Source organism: Eschscholzia californica, unplaced genomic scaffold (assembly GCF_041429995.1).
Source record: "Eschscholzia californica isolate CP2 unplaced genomic scaffold, dmEscCali1.0.p SCAF_4, whole genome shotgun sequence".
Classification (NCBI taxonomy): domain Eukaryota; kingdom Viridiplantae; phylum Streptophyta; class Magnoliopsida; order Ranunculales; family Papaveraceae; genus Eschscholzia; species Eschscholzia californica.
The window spans coordinates 56187127-56209246 of record NW_028238461.1 but is presented as its reverse complement, the minus strand read 5'-3'; the positions used below and the strand labels follow the sequence as shown (position 1 = coordinate 56209246).

Here is a 22120-nt window from a genome sequence, read left to right as displayed (position 1 = left end):
CGACAGTCCACGAACAACTACCCATTAGCTTTGGGCGAAACGGATGCAACTCAAACTTGTAAGACAAAACGAACGGACATTTCAATTTTTAGTTGGACATGTCGGATATCGGTCGAACAGACATCGGGTATACATCGTAATTTGTCAAAAAATAAAAATCACTTAGTTCACTATATTAGTTAACAATAACAACAAAATTAAAAACATCGAGATAAATGATCGTCAAGTAGAAATAAGGTTTCCCATGAAAAAGCAAAAGAAAGGGAAGTCGATTATGATTAAGGGTTAGGATTCGCCACTAACAACAAGAAGAGACGTGACTGGAAGAGAGCCGAAGAGAAGAGGAAAATAAAAGGCCTGAACTTCTTCTGATTTCGAGGGTTATATGTTATAACTTAATTTTATCCAACACTATATCTTACTCTAAACATTTAATGGTTAATATTTATTATGTGCGGCTATTACGAACGGGTAAACGGACAATCTAAACGGGCTGACTCAGGTGGTACACCAATTAGGCCCCCTTGTTCGTGTCCGTCCACTAAACATATATCGATCAGGCGGATTTTGATCGGCTCGTTCATCAGGAGTCCACTGCATTTGGACGCGGACAGGTACCGAACCACGAGGCCAAAATCCCACCCCTACGGAGAAAATTCTAAATCAAATAAAAGGCAAAGTGTTGTTTTTCTTTCTCAAAATGTAATGTAATATCTTAAATAATTATATTAAAAAAGTATTTGTACACGTAATTGCGCAATACACGAGGTTTGATACAAGAAGTTTCTTTTGGACTCAAGAGACATTACACTATTGACTGACATGACATAGATATGTTATGAATATGTTAAATCTCCAAAGGATGCTACTATATGAAACTTCAGTTTTGCTAAGGAAAACTATTAGACAAAAAGAACTAAATAAAACTAACTAAAATTGTGTCCTAAATTGCTAACCAACACCAACACCAAAAATCAAGTATAACCGAATCTTTCCTCCATTCTATACACAACTTTAAAAAATTATTACACAAAATAACTAAATAAATTTAATTGAATTTTGTCTTAAATTGCTAAATCCAACACTAAAAGAAAAAAAATCAAATGTAATCGAATTTTTTCTCAAAATTCAAATTTCTATTACCATAATTAATTATTCATAAATAAATTTTATTCGAGCATTAAACCAAAAAGTTAACCAAATATTAACAAATAAAAAAAAATATTATAGTCCAATCAAAGCATTCCATGTTGTAATTTGAGGTAAAATCCAAAGAAAAAACATCAAATATAACCGAATTTTTTCTCAAAAAATCTTGGGTTCAAATTTTTATGACCATAATTAATTATTCATAAATAAAATTTATTCGAACATTAAACTAAAACTTAGTTTAAACCTTAATAATGTATATTTCATAAAATCATACTACATAAAAATAATGTATATTTTCTTAAAACCTATAACACGTTTAAGTATTTTTTTTAAAATATTAGATAACACTAATACAACCAATTTTATTTTTGTTTAATAAGTTAATAAAAGAAAAAATGGTGTCTAGTAAATAATTTTGGGAAATTAAAACATAGTTGTATTTAGCAATCTAAGATTCAAAAAATTATTTGCTAGAGAAAACCAATAAATCGATCTTTGGTGTTGTTTAGCAATTTAACAAAAGATAAATGGTTGTGTCTAGCAAATAGCTTTATGAAGCAATTATGCAGCTTCGTTTAGCATTTGTCTCTCCAAATGAACAAGCTCTATAACTACCTTCTTAAAAACATTTTTGGCCTAAGGACCATATAAATATAGTGTAGGCCATTTATCATAAAAACCACTTGTGTGAAAATTGAAACTACAATTTCTGGGATGAAGAGTTTGAATCCTAGGAAGAGTTTTGGATTTTAAATTTGAATGCAACAGCCTATACGAGGGAGAATTATTGTTTGTGATAGAATTATATTGTTGTAGTACATGGATATAAGTTAATGTGAAGTGAGAGGGAGGAGGTTTCACTTTCACATATGAGGATAGAGACAGGGTAAGACTGACTGTACTACTTACTGCCCACTCAGTCACCAATATATCTTCTCTTTCCTTTTTTTTTATGATAAGAAGAAAATTAAATACTCCACGGATAATGGAAGAAACTGTGTGGTGGTGGTGGCAGGGGAGTTTCTTTTATTAGTTCCCGCTTAAACTCTAGTATGATTTTCGAAACCCTAATGTCCCGCCCAAAACCATAGATGGGGCCAAGGGGGGATACGAGAGATTAAAGATATGCTTTAATCTTTTCGAAACTCTAATGTCCCGCCCAAACCCTAATAAACGAGTCCTTTCCTCAAAGCATCAGCCCAATGTCCCACCAGACTTGCATAATTGCACGGTCATGTATGCTCCTCAGCCAATTTGTCTTCATATCTACAAAATACTGCTATGATGTGTCATTTGTCATAACTATTTGTTTTGCTTGAAAAAGAAGGAAAATGTTAGTATGCCCAACACCTCTCCTGATTGAGGTGTCCGGCATCCACTCTGGCGAGCGGCCGAACCCGACTGAAAAAAGAATTGCCTTATTGATAGAAACTAACATTATATGTATGTTCATTCAATAGATCAAGAAACAAAATTTACAAAAGAATAAAAAAAAAACTTATTTGAACAATAGATTTTGGATTCAGACATTGGGTGAGCATTTTAGGCTCCTCCACAGATATGCATGAGTTTTGATCGAGAGATTTATAAAGTCATCTTCCTTACCCCGTGTCATAAGAGTTTGATATATCTATATATCCTTTTTGCCTATCAATTATTAAATGAATTCACTAGATGATAAGATTAGTGTTGACTTGGGTTAGTACTGAGGGGGCAAAATGCCAAGTTAAAGGTGGAGGTTGGTTTCATGAGTTGGTGTGACTGTATGGAGATTTGAGTAAAGTATAAGCACACTGCACATAGAGAAGCTGAGGGGTTTCATGATGAGTTTCCTCCCCTCCCCTCTTTCTCTATCTCTTTATTTGATCTGCCATGACAAGTAAGAAATAAAAGACAAACAGATAGATGTCTTTTTCTTTATACTATTACTACTACTACTACTAGTATATATATATATAATAGGACCAACTTTACTTTTTTTTGCTGGGGTATGCATGCTTTGCTTTTCTAGGCTGGCATGTTGGATGAGTCAAAAGCAATCCAGCTTTCATACCAATACCATGTTAGATACGGAGTACTAGCTTATCTCAACATAATATATCTAGGAGATATATGACTTTTGTCGTGGCAATTCACACCATCTACAAATCCTCTCTCCGTATTTTACATACATTTGATCAATTGTTTTGATTTTTTTTTTTGTTCCTCAATTCAAACATCTCTTCAATACTCTACTTTGTTTGTGGTCACTCAAAAACCGAACTATTTACCCAAATCAATGCTACATATAATGGTTATCTATTTCTCGGTCCCAATTCCCTAAACAAGGATTTAGATATATAAGAGGGTTATGCTAGAATTAGACATACCAAGTGGTCTATTGTCAAAAAGTAGCAAATCTCTAACCCACATTAGATTTTCATGTTTGGGTCCACTTTGGTCTGTTTGTGCCCCTTATTCCTTCTGTAATTTTTTTACTCTGGACAAAAGGTGCCCCATCCTTCTTTGAAATCCCAAATGGGTCCACTTTAGTAGCTAACCCACAAAAACATACTAGTTTAGTTAGTTGGATATATTATGAACTAGAAATAACATTTTCAACAAAAAAAAAAAAAAAAAAACTAGAAATAACATACTTCAATGTTTTCAGGAACTCCTAAAATGTAGTGTGTTAGATGACCTTTAAATTTTTGTTCAAACCGGTTGTTTACTTCCAAAAGGAATTAGAAAATCTTGCGTACTTATACGGAATAAAATACTTCCACCAGTGAGATGGGGAAAGTTTGTTGGTTGGTGAAGCCGTCCAATTAGCTAAAGAACTACTAAGAATAAGTAGGTAACAACTAACGTGGTTAGGTATGGGGATGAAGATTGACACTTTTAACTTTTTTTTTTTTTTTTTTTCCATCGAAATCTATTGGTTTTCACCAAACAAAAATAAGGAGTTTTAAAAGCGTATCTAGATATATTTAATGCGCCTCTATTTATCACTTGCTCCTGGTAAACTTAGCCCTTAATACATAAAGGGGCAATTTACCACTTCCCCGGAAAATATGCCTTAGAGGAGATGTGTTTAAAAGGTGACCTCTTCCCCATTGACCCTCCAAAATTCCGCTATAAGGTTGTCTATAGCAAAACGGAAATATCCAATGCACTCACCATTTCTGTTATATGCACTCACATCTCTTTTGACTTGAACGATTAATATTACCTTTGATGTGAGTGTTTATAAAAAAAGTAGTGACTGCATTTAAAATTACCCATAGCAAAAAACGAACAGTAAATACAGCATAGACGAGGGGGTCTTTAGAAATTTCCTTCTCAAATGTATATTTCGCAGACAAAGGGATTCTAAAGGCGCTCCATCTCTTTTCTGTTAGTTAAAGGCATCTTCTTTTTTCATGGAAACTTGAGCAGTCAGTAAGTAGTATTCCCAAACCCCTCTTTCCAGTGAAAGCCGTGCCAATAATTGATGAAGTAGAGAGTATTTTATTCTTAATTTGTAGAAGCATTTCCATGTTTTAAGCTTCAGACTCAACTCCAATGAAGAATCGAAACCCTAAAAGGCTAAAACACATTAATAAATTTTTATATGCATCAATGATAAATTGATACTAGGGAGATCTAGTAATGAAGTATCAATCAGAATCCAAAGGTGAAGAAATGTTATTTTATACGAGTTGAATAACCTGTTAAGAAGTTGGAAGATTAGATCCATATGTCGTTGGAAGAATTAACCATGACTAATCTTAATTACCTTAAAATCAACTGCAAACTTAACTAACAGTCGACAAAAAACACTCCATGTGTTTCTTTTAGAGATTCTTAAAAATTAAATCTATTATATAAAACAGAAGGGAAAACGATGACTGGGACAAACATCCTTATTTAATTATGCATATTATCTAGAAGCCCTTCTCAAAATTTAAAATATAGTCCTTCGTAGAAATAAAGTTACCTATTTAAAAAACAATAATCCTTTCCTTCTTAGAAATAAAATAACTAATTTAAGAAAAAAAGAAACAAAATAAATTTTAAGGGTTAAAGAAAGAAATTAAAATCTCTCTCTCTCAATAAAATAATAACTAATTTAAGAGAAAAGAAACAAAAAAATAATACCAAAAAATAATAACTAACAAAAATCTCTCTCTCTCTCTCAGTAAAATATAAAATAAATTTTGTAACATTTGATTGATATAAGTGTCCGTGCCCTAGGGCACGAGATATACCCTTTCTTAATAAGACAGAAGGGAAAACGCTGACTGGGACAAACACCCTTTCTTAATAAAAGATATTGTCTAGAAGCCCTTCTCAAAATTTAAAATATAGTCCTTAGTAGAGATAAAGTTACCTATTTAAAAAATAATAACCGTATCTTTCTTAGAAATAAAATATCTAATTTAAGAAAAAAATAAATAAAATAATTTTCAAGAGTTAAAAAAAAAAAATTAAAATCTCGCTCTCTCAATAAAATAATAACTAATTTAAGAAAAAGGAAACAAAAAAAAAATAATACAAAAAATGAGGCTATCTAGAATATAACAATAAAATTTCGTTACATTTGATTGATACAACTGTCCGTGACCTAGGGCACGGGATATATCCTAGTTTATTGTAAATGTGCAAGTGGATTATAGATTTACAATAAAAAAACAGTTTGGAGTTTGGTTTCTCATTTTAATTAAACTACGTTGTAATTTATGGTAGTTAATTAGAAAGTCAGTTGGCACACTAATCAATTTACTTTTGAGAGAAAAAAAAAATATAAAAGCTTCCCAAGGCATTGAAGTTATCAAAAATTTATTAGATGGTTTTGTAGTACTACATTAAACCCCGAGTTCTATGCTTTCATGTAAACAAAAACACCCTTACATCATATCTCAAAATATTGTCGATAGATGGAGAGGTTTTAGATCTTTGAAAAATAGCATGATAATTCACAACATATGATCCGTTTATATATATATAAAATAAATGGAGATCGGAATTCTGAATTCTAACATCATAAAAGGTGTAAGAGGATGATGTATTTGAAGTGGATGGACTAAAGAGGTATTACAATATTTTTAATAGGAACTAGAGATTAGATGAAGTGAGGAGTTGTGGACTGGTAGGTTGATGTTATAGAAGAAAACATTGTAGGAAGAACCCACCAAGCAACTTCCTATCCCTCTTGACTGGACCCAAACACTATGAGAATTTGTTTTAGGATAAGATAGAGAATGGTCCCTACACTCTGGCCTTTGACTCAAGGGACCCATATCCTTGTATCACTAATATGATCAAAAGCTAAAGATTTACTCTCCCCCCTTATTTCTTTCAAAAATGACGCTATGTCCTGCAAGTATCCCGCCTGAATCTCGACAATGATACTTGGACGGGCATGATCTGGTTACTAGACCACCGACGAATGGAGAGGTGAAATAGAGACGAGAGGGAAGAAGGAGGAGAAGAAAAAGAAAAAGAAGGAAGAAGATGAAGAAAAAGGAAGAAAAATGATGAAGAAGTAAGGAGGTAGAGAGACAAAAAATCAGCCAAGATCGTTGTGGCCTGCACTGTCTGTTTGTGGCTTAAACATACATTGCTTTTAACCAAAACTGGGATGGCCTTTAACCGGTTTGTCTTTGAAAACTTTATGCATTGTCTATAAAATTTCTCATAACTTGTAGTAATTTTTGTTTGTTGAAACATTACTTTTAAAAGTAGGTTATTTTCCTTGTCCACGTATTGCCCGAATCACATTATAACGTTCAAAGTTAAGATAACGCGTCTGTGCACTCAAACGGATTATTCCGTTTTATCACTTGTATTATTACTACCCCCTCCGTTTTAAAACGTGCTACTTTCATTTCACTTGTATTAATAGAAAGATAGATAGAGAGAGAGAGATAAAGAAACACCCAGATCTTCTTCATCATCTCTAGCAATTTTTGTGAAGTAATAGTAGTTGAGGTGAATTAAGATCATCAGATCAGTGAAAGTGAAAATGAGGGGAGATAGAAAGATAGGAGTAGCTATGGATTTCTCAAAGAGCAGTAAGGCAGCTCTTCAATGGGCGATTGATAATCTTCTTGATAAGGGTGAAACCCTAATCGTCATTCATTCCAAACCAGATCATACACACCATGAATCTAAAACTGAACTCTGGTCCAAAACTGGTTCTCGTAAGTACACCTATTATTACTAGCTAAAGTACTTCAATTTCTTACTTGTTTTAGGTTTTTTTTCTGAGTTTTGATGAATCAATCAATACAGCTTTGATCCCACTTTCCGAATTCAGAGAATCTGAGGTAATGAACAAGTATGACATTAAAACAGATCCTGAACTTCTTGATATGCTTGATACAATTTCCAGGCAGAAAGAGGTGAATTTACTGATATCTATCAACTAATATTTTTTTTTTTTTGACATTTTTGCTCTGTTTTTCTGATTATAAACAGAGATCAGTATTAATTTAATATAAAAGTAGATCAAAATTTGAGAAATTGGGTATTTGTGTAGGTGACTATTATAGCCAAGATTTACTGGGGAGATGCTAGGGATAAGCTCTGTCAAGCCGTTTTGGATCTGAAATTGGATTCTTTAGTTATGGGTAGCAGAGGACTTGGCCCCATCGAAAGGTATAAAACAATTGTTCTTCACTAAAACATTTTTATTCTTTGAATGTTGTTTTTAGGGTTTTAATTGAATCCTGATTGTGGTGTGTTTATAGGATCTTGTTGGGGAGTGTAACCAGTTACGTAATGTCGACTGCTTCTTGCCCCGTGACGATCGTGAAAGATCCTGCTGAAGCAAAGCACCATTAAACCAATAATGGAGTTCCAAATTTAAGTGAAAGATGAAGATGATGATGATCTTATAGTTGTTTTTGTTTTTGTTTTTGAAGTAGTAATAAGTAGTAGTACTAACTAGTGTGTTATGAATTTATCTTGATAAAATGTGTTGGATCGTGTTTTTTATAATTGAATTAGCAAAATAAAGGATCATCTCCATTTAAGATAATTCAGTAGTAGTCTATTTCATCTACCAGATTGTTTACAGCTTGAAAAACCTTATCAATGGAAGAACAAGTACTACAATATGATCAAATGGAATATACTATACTGTTTAGTGGTTTAACAAAACCCATAAAATGATATAGTAATTAATCCAATGTGAAGAAACCCATAAAATGATATAGTAATTAATCCAATGTTAAGAAACATATTGAATTTCTTCCAATCTGGATCTGATCCAATCAGGGACAGACCATAATTGGGATCCACAAGCGTGTCAATCCATATAGCCAAGATCCGGACGAGGGGTCACAAGTTACAACCTTGCTTAATCAAGATTAACAAAAGAGAATGCTTTATTGACATAATCTTGCACGAAAAAGTAGTAGACCGAAATTTGAAGTCCAATTTCACACAACAAATGAAGAGAAGAAAAAGTAGGAAAATTAGATCTGTTTGAGAAAAAAAACAGAACAAGACAAATGTCAGTTAGGGGGGCATTCCGAGAATTGAACTCGGGACCTCTCGCACCCTAAGCGAGAATCATACCACTAGACCAAATGCCCTAGTTGGTTAGGAATATTGTTTCAATATATTAAACAAAAAAGTGTTCATTCATCCACTTACTAGTGATTCCTTATCCTGGCGATCACTCAACCAATCTCCATTAACACCGATCTTCTTTCTTTCTTTCTCTCTCTAAAAATCTCTAATCGACGACAATGGAAACAGAAGCAAGCTCAACCAGCAAGATCGGAACAACAACACTGTACATAACAGCACTAGACAGCATAACCAACGTCAACTCCATTTTTGCATTTGCAGTTTTCATTGGTCTCGCCTGGAACCCATCAGATCCGAACAACAGTTTAATCTCCGACCCAACTTGTATCCCTTCTCGTAATGTCTCTGAAGATCTCATCACTTTTCAAGTCTTATCATTTGCATCTTTCCTCTTCTCAAGTATTGTTGCTTTAGCCCTTAAACAAGCTCTCAGAATCGCTAAACAAAATGGTGGGTTTCACTCAATTACCCATAATATTATGATGGTTAGGGTTAACAAGACGATGCTTCGAGTTACCATTCTTGCTTCTGCGATTGGATCTTTCTTTGGATTCATCTTTTTGATGCTTTCTTTGGTGAATATTGTTCAGATCAAGGTTGGGTCTTTACATTGCTCCAATAATAAGTATACCCTTGGAGCTGTTATTCCTCTTGTTACTTTCATTCCTGTTGCTCTTCTTATTTATGTTTGTGTTATTGTATACGCTTTTACCCGTTAGTAATTAGGGTTTCTTCATTTTCATAATGTTGAACCATCTATCTGTCTTTTTGTTGATTCAGTGTTCATGGGTAAATGAAATGGAAAAATGGCTTCTTTTTGAATTTGAGTGATTTTTTAAGTTTAGGAAGTTTCAGAGATTAATTTGTAGTTTAAACATTTTGTACCCCCACAAAAATGGCTTCTTTAATTATTGAAGAACTCACCATTAAAACCTTAATGGGGTTGGCAAAATAAGTGAAAGGGTATTGGAGCAAATGATTCTTGATAGCACTGAGAAAAAAGTTGTAAACTTGCCCTAAACCTGTTTGAAGAAAGAGATAGTGGTTTGAATAAATAATGGTGGGTGTGTTTTAAGTGGTCCTTCCATTAAGAAAGTGGGTTTTCAGGTGGAATCATCTTCTCTTTTTTTGGTATATAAATTCAGTAGGTGTTTGTTGAAGAAGATATCCATTGATAAAGAAGTTAGAATGGAAGCTCTCATGAGGAAGTACATTTGCTTAGTGACATTAGTTTTGGTTGTAGTAATAGGATTAGTGGCTGAAAGAGCCGAGTCGGCCGGTGAATGTGGGAGATCATCGCCAGATACGGAGGCTTGGAAGTTGGCTCCTTGTGCATCAGCTGCACAAGATGAGGATGCTCAAGTTTCAAGTGGTTGCTGTGCTCAAGTGAAGAGATTAGGACAGCGACCTAGCTGCCTTTGTGCGGTTATGCTTTCTAATACGGCTAAGATGTCTGGAGCTGACCCAGCTATTGCTGTTACTATACCAAAACGCTGCAACCTTGCTGATCGTCCTGTCGGATATAAGTGTGGAGGTAACAATACGAGCTCTTTATTCTTTTCTTTTCCTTCATCGTATTGATCATCTAATTTTGCTCCCTCTGTTTACTTAAATGGTAGTTTTCTTTATTTGTTCGTTTATGTTTTGTAGCTTATACTTTGCCTTGATGCCTGAGGCGAAACTACGGATTATGGACAATAAGAAGAGGTTACTGTTATGTTGTCTGTGAGTTTGGTTACTGTCGTGGCTGATGTATGTATTTTCGAATAAATGCTTCTATTGTGTTTTGTGCTTTCCTTGTGAAACATATATCCTGTAACTCCATGTATTATCTTGTCTTATATAAATCAGTAACTTATAACGTTTGGATCCAAGACACCTGATATGGTAGTTTGGAGAAGTGAGAGAATAGTCCGTCACTCAGTCCTACACTCCTCATGAATGGACTATTCTCATTACGATCTGCTCGTGTCAGATTCCCACAAACATACCATGGTTTCAGAGTTATTCGTGTTTCATGTTACTCAAATATATGTACCATAGTAGACTCGAATAATTCCAACACACAAGAAAGAGTGCTAGAATAGTTGCAGTCATGACAACCACCTAGAGGCCTCCGAAGTGCTTCGCAATTAATACATCGTCCATATTGCATATAGGATAATAGTCTCTCGGTGAACCATCCCGATGAAATTCAGGTGTCCTGTAGACTTCAAGATCCCCGAGTCACACTAATGACTTGGCACACCCAAAATAAAGCACAGGCTGTGCATCTGTGTCGGTCTGATTATTGGTCTAAATACTCTCCTTAGAATATTTGTTTAACTACTACTATCTATATTGATTTCTTTCATACATATCAGAAAAGGAGCTTATATACATGCATATTCATGACCATTATGACTATGCATCAGTAACAAAGCCTCTATCTCTATCTCTCTAGTCTCTGCACCAAACCATCCTTTTACTGTTAAAACATCTACTAAAAACTAAAATACATTACGGTTTCATTTCTGTTGATGACAAATCCATTTCAGTTCTTCTGTTACAAACCCCATGATATTTTGAAACGACTAGTGAAACACCAAAATTTATTTTGTACCTGCAAAAAGATAATCAAAAGCATCAAAACCACGGACACTAAGGTAGCCGAGTCTGCCTAAGACACACACCATATAGTAAACACACAACTATACAAGGACTGATGAAGTAAGTACCTGACTATTAGATATATCTACACACCACCCTTCCTTCTTCACAACAATTAGTAATACAGTGACCCTGTAAAATGAGAAATAGCAGAGAGAACAGATCAAATTCACATACAATCTTTTGACCTTTATACGGTACTGCGTCTTCTCAATAGTTTGAGAACTAGTCATACCTTGCCACCAATTTCCTCTAGAGGCACTGTTTAGATCATTCCCGTTTGAGTCGTCATTGTACCCATCCTTCTTGAACTGAAAATCAAAAAAAAAAATCATTAAAAATTAGATCCTCTTTTAGTGAGAAAGTTACTGAAGAAAACTATAATGATGCTATAGATAAATAGGTCTCTTAGAGATACATTAAATATTTAGGTTGTAAGCGAGTGGCTTCCATGATATATATACACTCACCGTATGAGATACTTGTGATGATTGGGTATTTGATGGAGTAGAAGAGTAGACATCCTGACCACCATAGTAGAGCGACGAACTTAGGTAGGACGGTTCTCCTTTCTCTTGGTGATACTTGGAACTTCGTTCTTTGTTAGGCACGTTATGATTTTGACCTTCGTAGCTTTGTTTAGTGCTCCCTGAAATGATCAAAAACACCTAATACTGAACTTATAGGGAGAACAGAGAGATATTCTCGGAATAGGAGTTTTCAAGTTTCAGTCTAGGTCAATCTAGCTAAGCTAGCCATTAGAGTAGGTTATATGAACCAAGTTTTGATTCTTCATGCATGAAGAAGAGTAGATTCATATAACCAAAAGTGAACTTCATGGGATTGAGGTCTGAAGCTTGCTTAGCAGAGGTGAATATATATATAATCAGACAAGTAGGTATATGCTAGTACTAGAGAAGTTAGGAATTAGAAGTTGACAAACCTGAAGATTGTTGTTTGGTATTCCATGATCCAATGACTGATGATGAGCTAGAAGACTCCTTCCCTAGAATCTAAAAAAACACCACCATAACACACATGATTCAAAAGCTTGACATGCAAAACCCCATAAAAAATAAAAAATGTTAAAAATCACCCGTTTTTTTAAACTTCAATTGAATCACAGCAAAAGAAGGCAAAGGTTTTATTGAGTTCAAACTTGGGTTGTACTATAATTCAATTATCATATGGGTGTATAAATTGATTAGCATTTGAAATCATAATACAAACTCTTAGATTTTGTTATAGAATGATTAAGAATGGAGGAAAGAAAAAGGGAAGCCCTAATCTGTTGACGAAATATATTAACCAATATCAAGTTATGTTAGAAAATCTAGAAATAGAATAATACCGTTGAGGATGATGGAGTAGAAAAAACAGAACCAAAGATCCCACCACCAGTCGAAGAAGAACTGGAACTACTGAAAGATGAAGAAGATGAGGAAGACGAACCCTTGTTGGTACCAAAAAGATCACAAGTGCCTGCTTTCCGACCACCTTCCATTTCTTTCTATGCTCTCCGTTGAAATTTTGTTTGTTGAACGAGAAGGGCCACCAAAATCAGATACGAAAAGGAAGACGTGAAGATTGGGGGGGGGGGGGGGGGGGGCACAAGAAGAAGAAGAAAGAATAATCAAGACAAGGGCGGTTTGAGTACTGAAGAGCATGTGATTGATTTCTTAACCCCCTCAATTTATAGAACTCCCACTTTTGCTTTACCCCACCCACCAAGAACCATAGCCCTCTGTTTTTTTTTTTTTTGTTAAGAGAAGAACCATAGCCCTCTCTCTAACTAACCTTTCTTCCCGTATCTTTCGGATTCTTTCGCTATCTAATTTCGTGTAATGAAAGAATTTTAAAATACAAATATTAATTGCCATATGGGTCCTTCCTTATGTTTATCAACTTGAAAGGGAGGGACTCCCAACAAATTGGACCATTTTTCTACGCTCTTCCCATTTGTTGGGGTGTTCAGCATTTCTACTAGGTATTTGTAGAAAATCTTTGTTCAAAAATGACTTTTGACCTGAAAATGGAGGCCGATCATATATCGAAAGTCGATGTGATCAACTATCATTGGTCTGATGGGTACATGGAGGAAAAAAAGATTTAGACTAATGGAAATCAACCACTTTAGTTTTAGCTTCCCCTTTTCTTTTTGAAGGAATAAGAGGCATTACCATTATATATATGGGGCAGTCAAATTCCATCAAGGCATCAAGGCTAACAAGTCTAGTCCTTAACAAAAAAAAGAAGGGCAAGGGGGTTAGGACCGACTTAGAGGTCAAAGGGTAAGAGAGAAACTGAATATCCACTAAAAGCCAGCCAGCCCCATGGGAGGAAAGAAGTCAAGGAACCAGGGCCGGTCCTGAGATTTCGGAGGCCCGAAGCGAGTTTTAAAAATGGGGCCTATACGCGTTTTACAAGGAAAAAATTTTCTATATCAGAATTTTCTGTGTTTTCTTTGCACATAATGTGAGGTTTAAACATAAAACTTGTGTTCATAACTTGCACTCTGAGTTGAACGATCTAGTTGAGTTACTCGAAAATCAACACGGGTTCGGAGAGAGCCCTCGTCGGTCCATGAACGACCTCACAATTACGTGATTCAGTGAATTCAGAATTCGGCTAATCTGTATATTGTTTAGTATTTTTTTTAAACCGAAAAAATATATATTAGAATATTATTCTCCGAGAAAAGAGTTTCAACTTTTTTTTTTTTTAATGTTAATGGGATAGTATTGATTGTGGTTTGATTGTGATTGTGGCGCTGGAGGTTTTATAATGGCGGTAGTTGTGAGGTTTAATAATGGTAGTAGTCGTGGTTGTGATGGTGGTGGTAGTGGAGGTACAGTGGTAGAGGTTTAGTGATTGGGGTGGTGGTGGAGAAAGTTTAGTAATCGTCGTGGTAGTAGAAGTGTCAACCAAAGTAATTTTTTTAAAAATGTACAAATTAATGGTGGAGATAGTGGTAGAGGTTTAGTAACCGTGGTTGTAGTAGTGGAGGTACAATGTGGAGGTTTAGTAGTTGTGGTGGTGGTAGAAGTCAACCAAAGTAGAAAAAAAATACAATTAATAAGGAAAAAATGCTTATGCTTGAGATCGACCATGGGTTGTTTGGACTCCTTACCATGTTTCCTACCAATTGAGCTAATGTTACTTCCTTGTCTTTCTTGATCATTGCTTGTATAAAGATGCAAAAAATGAGGCCCCTTTGATTCTCAATTTTTTGGCTTTCGTGAGGCCCCTTGGCCCTGGGGTCCCGAAGCGAGGCTTTGCTCGCTTGCCCCTCAGGGCCGGCCCTGCAAGGAACTTATCTTTTCTGTCGGAAGAGGATAAGATAGGGAGGAATTCAAATTGGCCCCATCTTCCTTCCTTCCTATTCTCTCTCTCTTTGCTTGAGTCTTTTGAGATTTGATTCCATTAAAAAGAGAGAGAGAGACCGAATTTTGAAGAACTAAAAAAATCACTAGTTTGTTGGACTTGGGGGAGACTTCCTTATTGCAAATTTACTACTAATTTGGATATAAGTCCCATTGCAGCCTGCACGGTCAAAGACACAAACCACAAGACTCTACTACTTTTCATATATTCCAACTGTTATTTCTAGAGAATATATGGATGGACATGGACTCCTTAATAAGTTGGTAACAATTATTTATCAAATTTCCAAAAAAAAAGGTGGCCAATACGCGGACAACCATTTTGCTTATATGGACAACTATTTTCGAACCCGATGCGAGTCAACTATGCTTGACTTAGTTGACTTTGATTTAATAAGGGGACAACTCCATAAAGTCTTAAATACTAATAGTTAGTAAATTGTGGACTATTAACAAAAATAATAGTTAAACATTGAAAACCTAAATTGTCTTCTTTATCATCATCTTCTTCTTCTTGCTTCTGTGGGTGTTATCATACTTGAAGTACAATAATCTATCCAATCATGCTACTAAATAAACATAAAAACTCATGAGAAAATGTAATAGTATCATGTTCTTGATAATCATGTAAACTTGTTATAAACAGGGAAAAGATGAAAATTGATGCATCAAGGAATATATAAAAAAAAATCTATACAACTCAGAGCTACTAAATAAAGAAGAAGAAATTGGAATAAATCCAAGTTTCTCAACCTCAAGAACAGAGAAGGCAAAACCCTACTTGTTTTCCCCTATGTGAGTGTAATCATACTTGAAGTACAATCATTTATCCAGAAATTTCTAGAGAGAGAAATTAGGGTTTAGAAAATTTTGATTTCTAGGTTTTAGGGTTTTTACATTTCTCTTTGAGAAGATTCTTCAGCAATTCCCTTCCCTTTGTTTGATGTCATAATCAACAATGTTTCTCCAAAAAAATTCTCTCTCTAGAAATTTGGGTGTTGATGATGAAGAAGAAGTAATAGAAGAAGAGCTATGGTCTTCATCAAAAAAAAAAAAAAATAGGGTTTATGGAAAAAGAGGGAGGTCATCAAATAATACATCTGATTCTAAGAGGATTTGAGTGAAAATAATAGAGAGTTGTCCCCTTAGAAATTGATGTCCATATAAAAAAATTAATTTTTTTGAGTTGTCTACATAAGATAGTTGTCCATATAAGAAAAACGGTTGTCCACGTATTGCCCACCAAAAAAAAAGAAACAATTATTTAGCAAAGTAAGGTGTCGAACTAGAACAATATGGTCACAATGAAAATACACATATGAGCTCTTATAACTTTCGAAATACTAACAATAAAATTTATTCGAAGGAAGTACCTATTCGGATTAGTTATTTGAAGATGAAGAGGTGTGTCAACATCAAATTACATACATCACACGTGTTAGGGTACCCGTGTTTTTGAAATAATTTTCTTTGTTTAATTGTTATGTCAATTCTCAAATATAAATAAAAAAGAATATCAATGAGATCACTTTGATTCCTAAAGGGCCTTTCAATTTTTCAAAGGGTTTAATCTCTAAGTTGAAAAAGTTAAGACTTAAGAAAATGCATATATGCCAAATTAGTTGGTTTGGATTAGGCCCACTTGTATAAGAGTAGATTAGATGCTTTTACTATTCTTTGTTGCATCTATTCACATTTCGGTTTGTTGTTTTGGACAATATCATACAAAGTTCTAAAGGGGGTAATTATATTTTAAAATTACTTTGTTAATACAATTTTTAAATGTAGTGATCTCATCTTAAAACTGGTTTTACTAGTATTTTAAAATGAAACTTGCCATATTCTCACTCAACTCTTTCAAACTTTAGAAGCTACAGTAGTAGGAGACTAGCTAGTAGTTTTCAATGGATGAAATACTACTTTACTATTAACACTAAACTCAAAGTTGAAAGAGGGAAGCAAAAAAATTGACTACATGGATGACAAGCTTATATATATATAGTTAAACTGACAAAGTGAATACCTAGTAAGCAGAGCCGTGGCTGGCAATTTGAGGGCCCTGGGCGAAATTTGATTTTCGGTCTTTTTTACAATAAAAAAATTACGAACAAAATGATAAAAAACTAATAATTTTTTCGTAGAATTTTTTGAATATGGTAGCTTTTACATCATGATTATCTCATATGTATTTATATATTGTTGGATTTAAAAAAAACACCTAGATTGATATATTTTTTTAAAAACCTCAAAAAATGATAACATTATAAGTAAAAGTATAATTGAGCAAAAAGAGAGGCCCATTTAGCAATTGAACTCTCGATTAAAAAAAAAAAAAAAGAAAGAAACCAAGGAAAATTGAAGACAATGGGACTAGAACCTGGGTGATTTCCTTGGAAGCCCATGATTACTACTAGTAGAGCTAACTAGGGTTTATGTTATAATACATGCTGTTATCTATATATAATAAAAAAGACCTTGAGAATAAATGGGCCCCGCTGAGGTGGGGGCCTAGGGCGGATGCCCTGCTCGCCCCCCCTCAGCCACGGGTCTGCTAGTAAGGATAAGATAAGGGGCCACCATCATCTTGTTTGGTACTAAACTATAAAATGATTGTTATAAATTGAGAAGAGTAGGACGAAATCAACCTAAAACTGCCATTAACGGTCATGATCTTGAGCATAAAAAAAATGAGATGTTGACCTGACGATTTAGACTGCCAGATTTGTTATTGGCCGATTACCCGATTATTGATTTTTCGACGGTTGTATCTTAGTGATATAGCCCACCTTTGTTACTTGTTAGAGAGGATAATCTATATATTTAGACACCCCCACTGACTACTAATTAGGTTCACATCTATTAAGTACTTTTATGCAAAATAAAAAAAAAAATCCATTAAGTACTAAATTACAATTATTTTAGGTAAGAGTTACGTACCAAAATAAGCTTGGTTGGTTGATCAACCAATAGTAAAAGAGTAGTGCTCTTTAAGTGCACTTCTCTTGCTTGTGTATTTTCTAACTCACAACCAGAGGGAAAGTCCACAAGTTTTCCTAGGTAACCCAAACCTAATCCCACACTCCCTCTTTTTTTTTGTTGAAGATCCCACACTCCCTCTATATTTAACAAATTACAGTTTCTTTTTTCTTTTTTTTGTAAATCGACTGCGATTGTCACTTATTAACTTTATTAGTATTCAAGTTCTACTTCCATTGGATCGAACCAGAGACTTCCTTGTTGCAGAGTGGATGTCCAACCGTTACATCAGAATGGTGGACACAAATTAAACAATTTGAGTTTCGTAATGAAAGGTGTTTAGAGAGCGCTTATATCAGATTAGAAGTGCCTTAGACACAATTACCAAGGAAAGCCCAGCTCCTAACTACAAAACTACCGACCCCGCTAGGGACATTGGGTTTTTGTTCTTTCTTGTTAGAATGGGTGAGGCTTGAACCCTCTTCTCTACAGTTTGAGTGACAAATATTAACATTTTAATTTACTCAAACAAAATGAGTGTCACCTGGTCTTTCATCTTTCTATAATCAGGGGCGGCCCGTGACCGAAGCCACCAAAGCGGTCGCTTTGGGCCCCAAATAATCAAGGGCCTCATGTTTCATATTTTGTATGTAACTTTCGAAAAAATAATTATATTTTAAATCAATTTAAAATATAATTTAAGTCGTAGCTTGGTGGTAAAGGGTTTAGATCTTAAGTGAAAGGTCAAGGGTTCGATTCCTACCATTTTCATTGTTTAAATTTTACTTAATTTTTTTCTAATATCCATTGTATGGGGTCCCAATTTTTGGTTTTGCTTGGGAACCCGATATACTAGGGCCGGCCCTGTCTATAACACCAATAACAATAAAATAGACTAGGAATTTTCAATTGGCAACTACTAAATTTTTACATCCAAACACAAGAAATTTAAGCTAAACACCAAGTGAGAAATCCATTAATAATTAAAAAAAAAAAAAACTAGTGTTCTAAGAAGCAAAGCCTTCTTTTGATTCCTGATTTCTTGTTCTAGTGACTTGAATATACCTGTAAACTGAAACAAAAATTATGAACACAAGACCTCCAAGGATCAAACCACCTCCTATGATTGACTTATCAGTCGAATGGTGATGTTTTCCTAGTCGTCTATTGATAACTGAAAATTCACCACTGATTTTGATCTCATCTTCAGGCTTATTTTCAGGCAAAGCTGCTGCTGCTGCTGCTGCTGCTGCTGGTCTAACATTGTTCCTCTCATGTTCAAAAGAAGATGGACTTCGAACTGGTACAAGTACATTACTGGAGCTATCTTTAACATTAGAAGGGGCCAGAGCCCTGGGACTATGCCATAAACTATTAGACTTTTGTTGCTTGGCGAGTGGACTAGTTTGAGGAGCCATGGCTAGAACGAAGAGTCTATCGGTGGTGGTTAAAGTGAACCAAACAAGAAGAAGAAACCTAGTCACCATTAGTATTTCTTGGTAACTAGGTTAATGTCTTGTAACTTAAGTGAATGCACTATATATATATATACACACATTATACATTCAGGACTAGGAGTAGTTTGTTGGTGGGTGAAAGGAGATTCAATGGAAGTTTCCCTTGGTCTGATACTTGTATGAATCTCATGGAATTCATTTAATTTTTTTTTAATGGATTAGTACATGAAATTCCAACACAATATCTTCTAAATTTTCAAATAGGGGACATAATTATCTCTTATTGATCCTTTGTAATTTGACTAATTGTACACTCTTGTACTTTGAATTTATGTAGTGGACAAAAGAGTTTTTAATTATACATGTTTCTCATTCGTTTACTTCCTCTGTTATGGTTGGTTCTTCTCTTTCTCCCGGTCGGCTAAGGGGTGAACACGTTATATTTTTAAAAAAAAAAAGTAGTTTAGGGTGCCTCCAATTTCAATTGTACATGGTATAGAAGGGTAAAATTTCATAAATATGGAGTTGGTTTGAACAAATTTGACCTAGATATCCCATAAGAGGGTTTTCCAAGGATCCAAAAAGAACCAAGTAGTCATACATTACATAGTGCTAGAACATATACTAAATAAAGCAAATGATGGTAGGGTACTATCATCGGATGGAAAAAGAGTTTAAACAGACATCAGATATCAAAAGTTATTTCTATTAATCGTCTAGATTCCAACAAGGTTGTCCGTTACATCTCATTCTTACCTTTTATATAAGAACTACGAATCCTGCAACTCTTCTTAATAAGATCATGGAAAAGAAAACAAACTAGCTTACTTATCTAACCACACAACAAACTTCATAAATCAAAGCCTCTCGCCAAATCGAGTTTTAAGCCCATCACGTCAAAAAGGTTTCTGAATCTCATTTCAATTTAGATCAGGAGTTTCTCGATGGCATCCTGCATTCAACAAACAAAAAAGAATTACAATATAGGAAACATGTTTACATGATGAAGATGTGGGATTTGAAATAGAAAATAGGTTAGTAATAAACCTTGAGTTGCAATATTTGAGATTTCAACTGACTTCCTTCGTTGGAAGTAACCGAACAGGAAATAACAGGCCTTGTCACTCCACATGCTCGGCCAAGTGCTTCCTTTGAAGGAACAAACACATAGGGTACGTTCTGACAAAATCAAAAGATAATTGTTAAGCACTTGCGTGATATGGTTAGTCTTCAGAGTCAAAAGATCATATTTGACAGGCCAGAGTAAGATATGAAGAAACAAATATTTCGATCAATCAACAATTGAATCCTATCCTGTACCAATTTATAAACCTTGGATTTGTCATGTGTCTCTTGTTTATGAGTCTGGGTTATCTTAGTGTTAGTATTGTCTGACAAAAGTTCGAGAATTCAGTTGATAATACCGAGTAGACCTTTCCTATTGACAGTATTCAAGAACCAGTAACCTGTGAACTCAAATTGCAAGTTCCGATATGCTTCTATTCATAAACATCGATTGGGAAGGTACACATTTTCTCTTCTTATGGAACACAGTTGCTACTTGAGCATTGAAAGAGAGTTGACGAGGTGATTTTGTAACTTATTTGGGTACCTAAAATATACCTAACATGACCACTGAGCCACTTTATCATGTCAACTAGATCACAAAACTTAAGAAAATGATCATCGTTTGGTCTCGATTAATCTTTGTAGTTTGTACAATATTGAAACTTGAGCATAAATAAGCTAAGATAGACTTAAAAAAAAAGAACCAAGAAGGCACATCTGAGACAACAGAGGCAAAGTTCTCCCATCTTTGGCTTTAAAGGAATCATTTCATAGTGAAGAAAATGAAATCTTACATGACGAAGTTATCTTCTTTAACTTGGATAGGAACTTATAGCACTGAACAAACAGTTACGAAAACCTAGTTTTTACTCATTTCTATAGGAAACTTGAGACTAAAATGGACACCAAATCAACCCTAATCATCCATTCAGAGAAGAAAATACATACTACATAAATAATCTACACTGAGTTTTTCTTTGTTCTACAAAAGATTAATATTAACATTTCTACAAGTTGTATAATTGGTGAAATAATTTTACCTTGTCTTCAGCAAGAAGGGGAAGATGAAGAAGGATTTCAAGAGGTTCAGTATCAGCAGCCATTACAACGAACTCAGAAATACCCCTGTTTAGGGTCTTAGTTGCTGAACAGTTGCAAAACAACACAATCAAAACCCTAACTAAAAACCCATCATATAGAATGAACAAATATATATATATAAGTACAGGAATGAGATATTTAGGTTATTAAAAGAGGACCAGACCTTCATTGGCGCCCTTTTTGAGCTGTTTGTAATTAGCAGCTTGTTGAATGAGGTCAAGAATGGTAATGGTGAGTTGAGCATCAGCAAGTGGGTAAGCTTTAGGGTTTACGGCGTCTGCAGTCTTTAAAAATCAAACAAATACAATTAGTTTAGAGAGAAAGAAAGATAAACAAACATAGATTGAAGCTTTAGGGTTGTTCTTAGTTAGTACCATTTCTAGAGAGAAAGAGAGAAAAACACTAATTAGGGTTTAGGGTTTTTCAAGAAGACGAAAGAGAAAAGGCGCCTTCTGAATTAGAGAGAGAGAGAGAGAGATAGGTGGTCGTACTAAATTTATATACGATTAGAAAACTCAGGCGCAACCTAATTTAACTTTGACATTTTGGGAGACGCCTTTAGCGAAAAAGAGAAAAAGAAGGAGCCCCTCTAGAATATCATAAAACATGGCCTAGTACATGATGGTAGGTTTATAAGAAACTATAAAGGCACATCAGTTTCTTTACAACAAAAAAGAAAAGAAAAACTCAACCCAAATTTTGACATTTTCTTGGTGTATTAAAATTCAATAATGGTACTTTAGCCCGACAAAAAGTGGCCCAAATGTTCTGACA

General features: G+C 34.6%; 5 protein-coding genes and 1 non-coding gene across 6 annotated transcripts; 3 read left to right on the top strand and 3 right to left on the bottom strand.

The window, feature by feature from the left end:
* Positions 1 to 6254: 6254 nt before the first annotated feature.
* On the top strand, positions 6255 to 8155 carry LOC147546571 (Adenine nucleotide alpha hydrolases-like superfamily protein). The gene is made up of 4 exons (XM_086637136.1): positions 6255 to 7316; positions 7408 to 7517; positions 7655 to 7773; positions 7866 to 8155. Exons 1-4 carry the CDS (start codon positions 7139 to 7141, stop codon positions 7957 to 7959), a joined length of 501 nt encoding a protein of 166 aa, XP_086493262.1. The 5' UTR covers positions 6255 to 7138; the 3' UTR covers positions 7960 to 8155.
* Positions 8156 to 8642: 487 nt separating this feature from the next.
* TRNAP-AGG (transfer RNA proline (anticodon AGG)) lies at positions 8643 to 8714 on the bottom strand. The gene has a single exon. It is a non-coding gene; the product is annotated as a tRNA-Pro (tRNA).
* Positions 8715 to 8863: 149 nt separating this feature from the next.
* LOC147546568 (non-specific lipid-transfer protein 3-like) lies at positions 8864 to 10573 on the top strand. Its single transcript, XM_086637138.1, has 2 exons — positions 8864 to 10246; positions 10363 to 10573. The coding sequence occupies exons 1-2, from the start codon at positions 9901 to 9903 to the stop codon at positions 10377 to 10379; spliced, it is 363 nt and encodes a 120-aa protein (XP_086493264.1). The 5' UTR covers positions 8864 to 9900; the 3' UTR covers positions 10380 to 10573.
* On the top strand, positions 8871 to 9534 carry MEE60 (maternal effect embryo arrest 60). The gene has a single exon (XM_086637135.1). It carries the CDS (start codon positions 8871 to 8873, stop codon positions 9429 to 9431), a length of 561 nt encoding a protein of 186 aa, XP_086493261.1. The 3' UTR covers positions 9432 to 9534.
* Positions 10574 to 11028: 455 nt separating the features above from the next.
* LOC147546567 (uncharacterized) lies at positions 11029 to 13565 on the bottom strand. Its single transcript, XM_086637137.1, has 7 exons — positions 13143 to 13565; positions 12713 to 13105; positions 12305 to 12374; positions 11832 to 12010; positions 11597 to 11672; positions 11430 to 11493; positions 11029 to 11314 (listed from the first exon to the last, which is right to left on the bottom strand). The coding sequence occupies exons 2-6, from the start codon at positions 12863 to 12865 to the stop codon at positions 11477 to 11479; spliced, it is 495 nt and encodes a 164-aa protein (XP_086493263.1). The 5' UTR covers positions 12866 to 13105; positions 13143 to 13565; the 3' UTR covers positions 11029 to 11314; positions 11430 to 11476.
* A 6302-nt stretch (positions 13566 to 19867) lies between these two features.
* On the bottom strand, positions 19868 to 21893 carry LOC147546566 (uncharacterized). The gene is made up of 5 exons (XM_086637134.1): positions 21721 to 21893; positions 21510 to 21630; positions 21286 to 21389; positions 20225 to 20356; positions 19868 to 20129 (listed from the first exon to the last, which is right to left on the bottom strand). The coding sequence occupies exons 1-5, from the start codon at positions 21721 to 21723 to the stop codon at positions 20103 to 20105; spliced, it is 387 nt and encodes a 128-aa protein (XP_086493260.1). The 5' UTR covers positions 21724 to 21893; the 3' UTR covers positions 19868 to 20102.
* Positions 21894 to 22120: the final 227 nt, after the last annotated feature.